We start from the raw sequence: 13,515 nt of genomic DNA on the forward strand, positions 1-13,515 counted from the left end.
TAGCTAAGTCGATGGAAGAATCCTTCTGTCCACTTAGCTGTGTCTACCCCTGGGATTAGGTTGACCTAAATACAGTGTTCACGGCAGGAAATATTTCGCAGCCCTGAGTGACGTAGCTAGGTTGACCTAAGTTTTAGGTGTGGAGCGGGGCTAAATACATTGATCTTGCAAAAGAGACCTTCTCAGGGTTTGAGGGACTGAATCCTCTTCTAATTAGGTGGTAAAGCACAGGACACCCACAGAGATGTTACATGTCCACTACTATGGTCTATAGACTGTATTAACATTAACTAATCCCCAGATATGGGAGGCTTTGGTCAGTGCCTTATTCCACTAAGTATGGCGCCTGCTACAGCACTAACAAGATTACAAAGATTTCTCCCCAGAAATCTTCTAGTCAGAGAGCCACATCCTGATCTCTGAAAAGTACACTGAGTGAGATCTTCTATAGGTCAATGTACCTAACCAATGATATTCAGGACCTTTTCATGCTTCAAAAATCCACTTTAGTAAGAATTCTGGAATACGCAGTTTCTTGGAGTTAAATCCTTTTATTTTGGGACCAATAGGAGAGTTTGTCTAAACTCTTGCACAAGCAAAAAAGGTAGAAGTTTTGCAGGAGGCTAAGAGAGGAATATACCACCTTGCCACTCAGTAGCCAAGCCATCGGGCTCAGGTAGTCTGAACAGGAAAGCCTACCTCTCTCACACACTTGAGTACATGAAAGACAACATTGGAATTTTTTTTCTTTTGAGAGGGATGGGGCAAAGGGTGGGAATTTGTGGAGATTTTTCAAGAATTCTTGACAGGTGAGGATGACCTGCCTGCTGAATCCTACATGCTGAAGACCACAGTTCTACCATTGCAGAGTAGTTTCTGCAGGAGTCTTGCTGCTGTGTAAAGATGGAGAGCTGTCAGCATCTGAGCCACTTCCCATGGAGTAACAAGGGTCTATAGGCCGGGGCAGTAGTGGGACGTCTACCCTTTTGTAACTTGCAACTATTGGCCTTTTGCCCTACTATTTTATTGATTCTGCCATGCTGGAAGAGGTGAGGTGAGGAGAGGAGCTTGGCAGGTGCTCCCATTCAAGAAATAATGACAAAAAATGGACATACCTTCACTAGAAAAAAAAGAAGGTGCATTTTTAAAATGTTTGCTAATGTGTTCAAAATACACCTTTCTTCCTAGTGTAGATATGACCAATTTAGTCTCCTAGAAGAAAGAAGGCAAAGGAGCAAAAGTACCATTCGCTGCTGCCCCAGAACTTGATTTTTAAAAGATTGGTAATAACAGATAAGGTGGCAGCACCAAACCATCACTTTGTTTGCATGGACAAAGAGAGAATCTGAAGTGAAGCTGGAAAAGGAGTGGCCACATCTCAGAATCCACTGGACAAGACTGAGCTACTGTCAATATTTTTCAAAGAGAGAGAGAGAGAGAGTCCAAATGTATCACTCTGGAGAAAAGTTTATGAACAAGCTATCCTGCTCCATTATGTTTCATGGTACTTAAAAGGGAAACTGCCCATTTGTTTCACACCAACACAGTGAAATAAATAGACAGGCTATTTTATAATAGGCAAATCAAATTATAACATTTTAAATCATTGTTTTTTTTTAAATTATATTGGATCAAGACTTATTTTCAAATAATCTGTTGGGACTCTGGTCTTTAAGCAAAACCAAAATTCTGCTTTAAAAATCATCTGTTGTGGCTGCTGCTCTGACCACATTCAGCTCTTCTTCAAATCCTGTTACTGGCTTCCCCTCAACATACATATAGCTAAGGTCCTTCTCTTTAACTTCAAGGCTCTGCACAATTTTACTCCTCTCTGTTTTCTTTTAGTCCTCTCCTTACTTCTTTGCTTTACCGAAGTTGCAGGACTGTGCCTTCTGTGTCCTCCTTCCCATCTTCTCTCTGTACTGTCTTCCAAACTGCACTTTATGCTTTGAATTATCACCCTGACCTGGTTTTCAACTTCTCTTCCTTCAGATCTCTCCTTAAATCACACTTTTTCCAAGAGGCCTATAAACTGTAGTCTTCTCCAAGTATTGTTAGCAAAATGAACCACAAAAAAACCAAAAGCCACATAAATTCATTATAACAAAATTTGTTCTAATGAGAAGTACTAAATTCAACTCCTTAGTTACTTGGGTTTGTACCTACCCTATCCTCCCATCCTTCAACTATCTGCTGTCTATTTAGACCGTACAATCCTGATGGGACAGATCTATCTTATAACTCATTTATAACACAAGTATCACATGTATGAGATTACATTAATAAGTAGAAATACTATTGTTACTGAAAATTAATATTACAATAGTGAATGCCCAGATTATTATACATTCAGATAATAAACTTACCAGGCGGCATTTTATGTTTGTAAATTAGAAAAAGGGACTTTGAGCTAGCCAAACAGGATTAAATGAAGTCACATATATGGGTCTAATTATTGACTGAAACCTCATCATGGATTTGATCCAAAGCCTAGTGAACTCAATGGAAAGACTCTCATTGATTTCAATGAGCTTTAGATTTGCAGGTCTCATGTTTCATATGTGCCTCTGTAAATCACTTCCATAGCCAGACCAAAAGTTTGAACAAAGCACTGAAGAGTAGAACAAAAGTTGTGCGCAAGAGCTTTGCTTTTTTACTTTAGGAATGGAATTCTCAGTCCCAACAAGCCAAGCTGCTATGCAAGCTGGTCATGGCAACAGGGAAGGATCACAAACGCAAGCCCACTGCTTCCTCAGCCCATGTAAGAATTGGGCCCACTGCATCTGTGCAGTGCACAGATTCCCTGGTATTATTCCTGGCCTGTTCATAATGACATCTCATCAGCAGATCTCCATAACATGTAGGGATGGAAAGATTCCACAACATGTAGGGATGTACAGGATTCTTGTGAAAGGTGTCTGCTCCTGTCCATGTGTGAAAGTGACTTTCAGCTTTAAAGCTACTTTAGGATCTTCTACAGGTGCATGGGATGCCCCAGGATTTGGCCAAGGAAAAACAGATATCAGTGATTTGTAAGAACTTGGAAAAAGTTGAGCAGCCCTGAAAATGCTTTGAGATAAACAAAGATATAAATAAATAAATACGTAGATAAAGGATCTCCAAGAGACAAGAATTTTGTTCTGAGGTTAAAAACGGCTAAAAAGGTGTGGGTGTGTGTGGGTGTGTGTGTGTGTAAAATACACATTGCAATGCTGTTTTTTAAAATAAAATAATCCAATAAGGAAATGTGTTTCTGTCAATCATCATATGAGAAAGGAACAGTATTTATGCAACCCCTACACTCATGAGAGTAAAACAAAACTTAGAATGAAGCAGTTTACAGTAACAGGAGGTAACATTAGCTATTTGGCATTTTCCAAGTACTTTATTCTTACCTGTCCTTCTCGGGAAAATTTAAAAGGTGGTTTGTGTTTAATAACACTCGTTGCAAGCCGCAGGAGTCCTGTAAGACCATCATCTTCTATGTTACCATCTTGATGATCAAGGATTTCTCTGCTATACAAAAAAAAATTAAGCTCTATATGTCCCATTAAGAATACATAAAATACAAACTTTAAAATAAAATTAACATCACCAAATCTTACCTTCGAATACAGTCAGCGAGGTGTCTTGCTAGGGCATCTAAATCAAGCAGTGTTGTCTGAATTAAAAATAAAGGAAAATGGAATACCAATACAAAATAATCATACATTTTATACACTCTTGGTTGATTCACAAACCAAACTAAATAACCTTAGTTTGCAGCTAAGCTTTGATTTACTTGAGATGTGTGTTGCTGTGGGTGCTCCACTTTAGGTGAGCATGCACTCTTCACTTTTGATTGGAGATTTTTGGTAGCAAAGCCAGTTCAACCCATGCATGTACCCTACACATCCTCGTGCCCCATACAAAGGCTTTATAGCGCTGTGCGGGTGAACTGCTCTCAGTTCCTTCTCTACCACAAAGTCCCACAGAGGAAACTCCGAAGTAGAGAGGAAGGAGGGCGGGTAGTGGAGCACCCACAGGGACACACATTTTGAAGAACTCCAGTTACTGCACAAGATAAGTAACCTCTCTTTTTTAGAGTAGTGTTCCTGTGGATGCTCCACTTCAGGTGACTCCACAGCAGTAACCCCCCTAAGGAGGTGGCAGATTCAGAACAGAGTGCAGCACTGAAGAAAGAACTGTGATGCCTACTGCAGCATCTGATCTAGCAGCATGAACCAACGCATAATGGCTGGAGAAAAAAAATACACTGAGATCCACGTTGCAACTTTGGACATTTCAGCAACTGCAACATCCTCGAGTAGAGCTACAGACAGACTGTGATCTAGTAGAATGTGTAGGGGAGGCTATCAGTGAAACCACAGGAGGCAATAACGCACCCAGAGATCCATTTAGAAAAATCTCTGTGTGTAACCTCCATTTTTGGAGGTTACATGCATCCTGTAGATTCCTTCCTGCTATTTAAAAAAGACGGTTACTCACCGTAGTAACTGTTGTTCTTCGAGATGTGTTGCTCCTATCCATTCCAGTCAGGTGTGCGCGCCGCGCGTGCACGGCATCTCGGAACTTTTTTACCCTAGCAACTCCGGCGGGCCGGCTGGGCGCCCCCTGGAGTGGCGCCGCTATGGCGCTAAATATATACCCCAGCCAGCCCGTCCGCTCCTCAGTTCCTTCTTGCCGGCTACTCCGACAGTGGGGAAGGAGGGCGGGTCTGGAATGGATAGGAGCAACACATCTCGAAGAACAACAGTTACTACGGTGAGTAACTGTCTTTTCTTCTTCGAGTGATTGCTCCTATGCATTCCAGTCAGGTGATTCCCAAGCCTTACCTAGGCGGTGGGGTCAGAGTGAGACGCGGCGGAGTGTAATACCGCGGAGCCGAAGGCTGCGTCGTCTCGAGACTGTTGCACCAACGCGTAGTGGGAGGCGAAGGTGTGGACCGAAGACCAGGTTGCCGCTCGACAGATGTCCTGGATGGGAACGTGGGCCAGGAAGGCAGCCGACGAGGCGTGCGCTCTCGTCGAGTGGGTGGTGAGGCGGCATGGTGGCACGTGAGCAAGCTCGTAGCAGGTCCGGATACACGCAGTGACCCAGGAGGAAATCCGTTGGGAGGATATCGGCTCGCCTTTCATGCGGTCAGCAACCGCTATGAACAGCTGGGGCGAACGCCAGAAGGGCTTCGTCCGCTCGATGTAGAAAGCAAGCGCTCTGCGGACGTCGAGGGTGTGCAGATGTTGCTCCCGAGGCGAGGCATGCGGCTTCGGGAAGAACACCGGGAGGAAGATCTCCTGGTTGAGGTGGAAAGCTGACACTACCTTCGGGAGGAAGGCCGGATGAGGGCGAACTGCACCTTGTCCCCATGGAAGACGGTGTATGGTGGGCTAACCGTCAGAGCGCGGAGCTCAGAAACTCGTCTCGCTGATGTAATGGCGACGAGAAAGGCCGTCTTCCAGGAGAGGTAGAGCAGGGAGCACGTGGCTAAGGGCTCGAACGGAGGACCCATCAGCTTGGCCAACACGAGATTTAAATCCCAGGTCGGGGCAGGACGCCGCACCGGCGGGTACAAGCGGTCCAGGCCCTTGAGGAAGAGGGAAACCATCCGGTTCGAGAAGATGAACCGACCTTCCACGGATGGACGGAAGGCGGACACTGCCGCTAGGTGGACTCTCAAGGAGGAGACCGCAAGACCTTGCCCCTTAAGGTACCAGAGGTAGTCCAGGATGGTAGGGACCGGGACTACGAACGGATTGAGACCTCGTTGATCACACCAGAGAGCGAATCTCTTCCATTTCGCTAGGTAAGTGGAGCGAGTGGAAGGCTTTCTGCTCTCAAGCAGGACTTGCTGAACTGCTGCAGAACAGCCCCTCTCCGCGTGGGTCAACCATTCAGGTACCAAGCTGTAAGATGGAGGGACTGTAGGTTCGGATGGCGGAGTCTGGCGAAGTCCTGAGTGATGAGGTCCGGCCACAACGGAAGGGGGATGGGTTCCCGAACGGAGAGCTCGAGCAGCAGGGTGTACCAGTGCTGTCTCGGCCAGGCCGGCGCTACGAGTATGATATGGGCTCTGTCCCTCCGAAGCTTCAGGAGCACTTGGTGCACGAGCGGGAACGGAGGGAAGGCGAAAGGAGGCGATCCGTCCAGGGGTAAAGGAAGGCGTCCGATAGGGAGCCCGGCGAGCGACCCTGATATGAGCAAAATAGGTGGCACTTCCTGTTCCCCCTGGAGGCAAATAGGTCTATTTGGGGAAACCCCCACCTCCGGAAGATTGTGTGGACGACATCTGGACGGAGGGACCACTCGTGGGAGAGGAATGACCTGCTGAGATGGTCGGCCAGCGTGTTCTGCACTCCCGGAAGAAAGGACGCTTCCAGGTGAATGGAGTGGGTCACGCAGAAGTCCCACAGGAGCATCGCCTCCTTGCAGAGGAGGGAGGATCGGGCCCCACCCTGCTTGTTCACGTAGAACATTGCTGTTGTATTGTCCGTAAACACTGTTACACAGCGGCCTTGCAGGTGCGTGCAGAAGGTGTGACAGGCCAGACGGATCGCTCGAAGCTCGCGGACATTGATGTGCAGGGCGAGCTCCTGGGGTGACCACAGGCCTTGGGTATGAACATCGCCTAGGTGAGCTCCCCAACCGAGCGCTGAGGCATCCGTGGTCAGAGTGACGGACGGGCGAGGAGGGTGGAACGGGACTCCGGCACACACAACCTCCAGGTCGAGCCACCAGCTGAGGGACTCGAGGGTCGCCCTGGTGACCGTGACCACCATGTCGATGGGGTCCCGATGCGGCCGGTACACCGACGCGAGCCAAGACTGGAACGGGCGGAGGTGGAGCCCCGCGTACGCGGTGACATATGTGCATGAAGCCATGTGGCCCAGGAGGCGGAGGCAGGAGCGCACTGTCGTGGTCGGGAAGGTGACGAGGTCCCGGATGATGGAGACCATCGTCTGGTGTCGAGCGCGAGGGAGACAGGCCCTGGCCACCGTGGAGTCGAAGACCGCTCCGATGAACTCCACTCGCTGTGTCGGAATCAAAGTGGACTTCTCGGCGTTGATGAGAAGACCGAGCCGCTGAAATAGAGACAGGATTTCTGTCATCTGGTCCATCATGAGTTGTCGAGACTGACCTCGAACCAGCCAGTCGTCGAGATACGGGTAGACGTGTATCTGACGACGTCGGAGGGCTGCGGCAACTACCGCCATGCATTTGGTAAATACCCTCGGGGCGGTGGAGAGTCCGAACGGCAACACGGCGAACTGGTAGTGGGTGCTGTTGACCACAAACCGGAGGTACCGACGATGGGGAGGATAGATTGCGACATGGAAGTAGGCGTCCTTCATGTCGAGGGCGGCAAACCAATCTCCCGGATCCAGAGAGGGAATGATGGTCCCCAAGGTGACCATGCGAAACTTGGGCTTGAGCAGGTACTTGTTCAGCTCGCGGAGGTCCAGGATAGGACGTAGCCCTCCTTTCGCTTTGGGGATGAGAAAATAACGGGAATAGAATCCCCTGCCCCGCCTGTCTTGAGGCACTGCTTCTATGGCACCCACGCTCAACAGAGTCTGAACCTCTTGTAAGAGGACTTGCTCGTGAGAGGGGTCCCTGAAGAGGGACAGGGAGGGTGGGTGGGAAGGTGGGGGCGAAACAAATTGCAGGCGGTATCCCGACTGGACCGTTTGAAGCACCCAGTTGTCTGTTGTTAATTGGGACCACGCCGAAAGGAAATGGGAAAGCCGGTTGTAAAATAACGGGGAAGGATCTGGTAGGGAGAGTGATGGGCCGTCCTCGAGCGTCCCATCAAAAGGCCTGCTTGGCCCCCTGAGGGGCCTTGGAAGCGGCCTGGCTCTGGTTGCGGCGGTTGCCGGAAGGACGATGGCGATTTTGGGTCGGTCGCCGGCTATTGTATGGCCGATATCGTTGCTGATAGACGGGCCGGGAGGGCTGCTGCCGGAAGGACCTGCGCTGCGTCGCCGGCGTGTGCATGCCAAGAGTACGGATTGCAATACGGCCATCCTTCATGGTCTGGATCAGAGAATCCGTCTTCTCGGAAAAAAGACCCTTCGTGTCAAAGGGCAGGTCCTGCAGCGTGTATTGGACCTCCGGCGGCAGGGTGGAGGACTGCAGCCAGGCGATGCGCCTCATCGTCACGCCGGAGGCTAAGGTCCGAGCTCCGGAGTCCGCAGCGTCGAGGGCGGCCGTGATGGAGGACCTAGATGATCTCCTCCCCTCGTCCAACATCGCCGCGAACTCTTGGCGGGAGGCTGTTGGCAGGAGCTCCGTAAATTTCGCCAGGGACGCCATGATGTCGAAGACGTACCTGGCGAGGAGGACCATCTGATTGGCGATACCCATCTGCAGACCGCCAGCGGAATAGACCTTACGGCCTAGCAGGTCCATCCGCCGCGCGTCCTTCGATTTGGGCGCAGGGGCAGGTTGGCCGTGCCTCTCCCTATCGTTGACTGATTGAACTACCAACGAGTCCGGGGTCGGGTGAGTATATAGATACTCATAGCCCGTGGGAGGGACAGAGTATTTGCGTTCAACCCCACGGGCCGTAGGAGGGACGGACGCAGGCGTCTGCCAGAGCGTGGTGGCATTCTTTTGAATTGTCCGCACGAAAGGCAGTGCGACGCGCACTGGGACCTCTGCCCCCACTACATTCGTGATGGGGTCCTCGTCCTCCTGGACCTCCGCTATCGGTAGAGCCATAGCCGTCGCGACGCGGCGAAGGAGGTCCTGGTGCGCCTTCAAATCTATGGGCGGAGGCTCCTTCGCCGACGCTCCGGCCACCGTTTCGTCAGGCGAGGACGAGGAGGACAAGCCCTGGATGACCGCCTCCGAAGATGGATCCGCTGTCTGCTCGTCGGGAGGGTCGGGCTGCGCGTGCCCCTGGGGTTTGGGCGGTATGGAACCCGCGCCTGGCGGCGAAGGGGCCGGTCGGCTGAGTGTCGCCTCCGGTATCCTGCGCTCGGACGCCAGGGGTCTTGGGGGGAAGGGCACCCCCTGAGCCTCATACTGGGCCCAGGGAACCCAGAAGCCCCACGGCTGTGCCCCTTGAGGATGTCCCTGCGGGGTCGGCGGCAGGTGTCCGTAGCCCTCTGTCCCGGAAGCGACCGACGCGGGGCGGGATGGCCATGGAGGTGCCGAGGCGCTGACGGAGTGCGCCGCGGAATGAGGCAGTCCGTCCCCGGATGGCAGTGAAGAGCGATGCTGTTCCGCTCGGTACCGAGATGGCGACCGGGAGCGACGTCCGTCACGGTGCCGGGAGCTCGACCGGTGCCGGGAGCTCGACCTGGACTGAGACCTGCGGTGCCGGGAACGGTGCCGGGACGCCGACCTACGCTGGTGCTGATGTGATGGCGACCTGGACCTCGTGCGGCGCTGGGAGTACGACCGGTACCGCGATGATGAGCGGTACCGGGACTGCGACCGACGTTTCGACGGCGATTGGTACCGCGATGGCGAGCGGTGCCGGGATCGCGAGCGACGGGACGGATATCTGCCAAAGGACCGGGAACGTGACCGGGACCGGGTGTGCCGTCCATGTCGCCTGTCCAGAGACGGTGGCCGGGTCATTCTGGCCGGCTTTCCCGCCGACACGACAGCCCGCACCGGCGGTGCCGGGGGCCGGAGGCTCGGTGCCTCTATGAGCTGAATCAGCTCCCTCGCCGAAGAGAATGTCTCCGGCGTCGACGGCAGCCGGGGCTCCACCACGGTCGGTACCGGGGAGCGTGGCGGCGCCGGACTCGACGGGCCTTGCGGCGCCGGAGTCAAAGGTCCGGTGCTCGACTTGTGCACGGGCACCGCAGGGACCGTAGGTGGCGCGACCGTTTTCGCCGAGTCCTCAGCTCGGGCCTGAGCAAGCGCCTTCGCCAGCTTAAGTTTCTTTGAAGGCGAAAGCGAACGGTGCCGGGACTTCGTAGCCGCTTTCTGAGGCTGTGGTGCCGCGGAGCCGGAGCAGCTCGGTGCCGCTGGTGCGCTCCGCACCGAGGAAGCTCGCGGTGCCGGCGCGGACGGTGCCGGGGGCTGGAGCGACGCTTCCATCAGGAGCTGCTTTAAGCGGATATCCCGCTCTTTCCGAGTTCGCGGTTTGAAGGTGGAACAGAGCGAACACTTATCTGTTCTATGTCCTTCGCCCAGGCAACGGAGACAGGCGTCGTGCGGGTCTCCGACAGGCATCGGCTTTTGGCACGATGCGCAGGGCTTAAAGCCCGGTGCTTTGGGCATAAGCCCGCACCTGGGGAGGCAAAGGGGGAAAACCCCCCCCCTTTTACCTTATCTTACACTAACTATCTAACTAACAAACTGTAAAAACTAATCACTAAACTAACTATATACAAACAAGAAGCGAGAGCTAGGGTTGTGGAGGACGGAGAGCACTCCACAGTTCCAACTGGCCGTCATGGGCGGTAAGAAGGAACTGAGGAGCGGACGGGCCGGCTGGGGTATATATTTAGCGCCATAGCGGCGCCACTCCAGGGGGCGCCCAGCCGGCCCGCCGGAGTTGCTAGGGTAAAAAAGTTCCGAGATGCCGTGCACGCGCGGCGCGCACACCTGACTGGAATGCATAGGAGCAATCACTCGAAGAAGAAGCACATTTTGTACTTCTTGTGAACATGACTCCTCCTGTCCTGAGAACCACTGAGGGACCAGGCTTGGAATTGCAGAACATTCAGGTCAGGGTGAAGCGTCTGAAATGGATCCCAAGACAACAGCTGAGAATTGATTGGGAGCCATCAGAGAAGGCAAGAAGTGAGTGTGATGAGGTACGGAAACCAAACTTGCCTTGGCTAAGTTGGTGCAACCAAAGTTACACTGGCTTGGTCCTGCTTGTTCTTGTTGAGATCCTTTAAAAACAATGGAGTGGTAGATATGCATAAAAAAGATCCCTTGTCCATGTAATAAGAATGGCATCTCCTAGAGATTGGGAATTGAGTTCTCCTCTGAAAGTTCTCCTCTGCAGAATTTCCTGCACTTCATGTTGGCTCCAGTGGCAAAAAGATGAACCTCTGGAAATCTCCATGCTAGGAATATTTTGTTGAGGACTCGAAAGTCCAACTCCCATTTATAATGTAGGGAAAAAATGTCTGCTGAGGTCATCTGCCAAGATGTTTTGTATGTTGGAAGGTAAGAAGCTGAAATGACTATCTGGATGGCTATGCACCAATTCCAAAGCTTTATCACTTTGGTGCAGAATAAGGGTGAACATGCTCCTCCCTGACGATTGATAAAACACACACAAGCTACGTTGCCTATTATGATCTTGAGTGACTTGTTTTTGATTAGGGGAACAGTGTAGCACCAAGCTTTTCTGACCACTCTTAACTCTAGCAGATTGATGTGCAAGCGTTGTTCTTGTTGTGACCATGTGCCTTCGGCTGTGTGAGGACCCACATGTGCTCTCCATCCCAAGAGGGAAATGTACAATGTTATCGTGACCATAGGGGGACTCTGCATGAATGGGATTTCTGCACAAACCTTTAGGAAGGATTCTTCCACCAGATGAGTGGCTGAAGGACCCAGCTGGGGACAGGCACCTCCTTGTTCAGACTGTGTTTGTTGGGTACACAAACTGTCCTGAGCCCGCCCCCCTGGAGACAGCAAAGATGTAACCTGGAGTTTTGTGTTACAAAAAACACAAACTGCCATAAGCACCAGCAGTTGCAGACATGTCCTTACTGGAACTTGTGGACTGAGCTGAGTTCTTTGGAAAAGGTTTTTCAGATTGAGGAACGTGTCAGGAGGGAGATAAGTCCTCCCCATCACCGAATCCAAAAATGCTCCTATAAAAAGGATAGGGGTCAAGGTTGATTTCTCATTTATTTGTAGGCCTAAACTGTGGAACAGAGAAGTTGTTGTTGAACTGCTGACTGCAATTCCTGATATCATCAGCATTTGAGGAGCTACTCATCAAGGTAGGAAAACACTGTTTTCCAAGATGTTGGTGGTGGGCAGCTATGACCGCCATGATTCTTGAGAAAAACCCGTGGGGCGGAAGGAAGGCTGAATGGTAGGACCCAGTACTGGTAGTGATTGTGATCAAATGTGAAATGGATGAATTGCTATGGGGAAGTAGGCATGTTTGAGGTCGAGAGTTGCAAACCAGTCCCTGGACTCTAAGGAGGAAATTATAGCTACCAGGGACATTGACTGCATTGCACCATTAAGCAGGGAGGGGAGAAGGGAGCAGTTGGGGGGAGAGGGAATAGCGCTTTATGGCCAGGAGTGGGGGAGCGAGGCTCAGAAGCTGCTGCAAGAGGGGGAGTGGGTCAGTGTGGCAATGCTGATTCATCTCCAGTGACCGGAAGGGCTGGGAAGTTCAAAAGAGGAAAGAAGCCCCTTTTCCCCAGACCAGGCAGAGCTGCACCCACCCTCCTTTCTCTTGAGGTGGCAAAAATACAAGGTTTAGTCAGGACCTGCTGTGGGCTTCGTGCTAGCTGCTCCTTTATTGGGGGGCTGGGAAGGAATTTTTTCCTCACCACCAGATTTGGCTTAGGTGGAATGGGAGGGGGGTTTCGCCTTCCCCACAACGAGTTCAGGGAGGGTTCTGTTATGGTGAGTAGGGAGGGGAGTTAGACTATGATGTTGCAACTCATTATGTAAGTCTGGGGCAGATGTCCAGTGCAGGTACTCCTTAGGGAAAATATACATGGACTGGATAAATGACTCAGTAGAGGACTTAAAAAGGAGATGCTTGTTAAAGGAGTGAAGTGGGGGCTTCTATGACTGTTAAGGCAGAGAGCCAACCCCCTCTTCTTATAGTCCATCTTAACCCTTGTTCGGAGGTGGGGGCGGGTGGTAAGGTCCCAGCAATGGGTTGGCTGCAGGACCTGGATGGAAAAAGAAGGAAGCTGGCAGAAGGGTAGATATTGAATGAAAATGGAGATATTTACCCGGTACGCTTTTATCTGTCGGGTAGTCCCGGACATCTAATAATAAAGTTGCAGCCGGATTAAAACCATATCAAGTGTCTCCTGCCCTTATTTTGGTATAGTTGGGCAATGTCCTGATTTTCAGATGTCTGACATACTTGTTCAGTTGTCTGAAATCTAGTAAAGGCCTCCAACACCCATTTTATTTCGGTACCAGAAAATATTTTGAATAGAACTCTTTGCCTCTGTGTTGAGCTGGAACTGCTTCTATGGTCCCTAGACTTAGGAGCACTGTTATCTCCTGTCTCAGCAATTGATTGTGAGAGGGGTCCCTGAAGAGGGACGGGGAAGGGAGGTGGAAGGGCAAGATGCAGGTAAACTAGATAGTATAGCCCAACGTAATGGCCTCCAATACCCATTTGTCTGATGTCATAGCCTCCCATGCTTGCTTCCATACAGCCAAGAAACTCTATTGAGTGACACGCTTCATTAACTCATTGAATTGCCAAAAAGTCTTCTGCTAAAGATGGCACTGGTGGCATTACAACCTTGTAAGATGATGAGGAAGCAACATTTGTAAATGGGGTCACTTCCTTTTCTGTCCTTGCCTCTTGCTCCTCAAAGGTGTCCTCTG

General features: G+C 51.2%; 1 protein-coding gene across 1 annotated transcript in view; it reads right to left on the reverse strand.

The window, feature by feature from the left end:
* USP34 (ubiquitin specific peptidase 34) overlaps positions 1–13,515 on the reverse strand; it is a 307,644-nt gene that overhangs the window by 100,683 nt on the left and 193,446 nt on the right. Inside the window, exons 40-41 of the mRNA XM_045009712.1 lie at positions 3,606–3,661; positions 3,396–3,516 (exon numbers count right to left, since the gene is read on the reverse strand). Coding sequence (XP_044865647.1) covers positions 3,396–3,516; positions 3,606–3,661 — 177 coding nt within the window. The remainder of the gene's footprint in view (positions 1–3,395; positions 3,517–3,605; positions 3,662–13,515) is intronic.

Source organism: Mauremys mutica, chromosome 3 (genome assembly GCF_020497125.1).
Source record: "Mauremys mutica isolate MM-2020 ecotype Southern chromosome 3, ASM2049712v1, whole genome shotgun sequence".
In the NCBI taxonomy this organism is placed as follows: Eukaryota; Metazoa; Chordata; order Testudines; family Geoemydidae; genus Mauremys; species Mauremys mutica.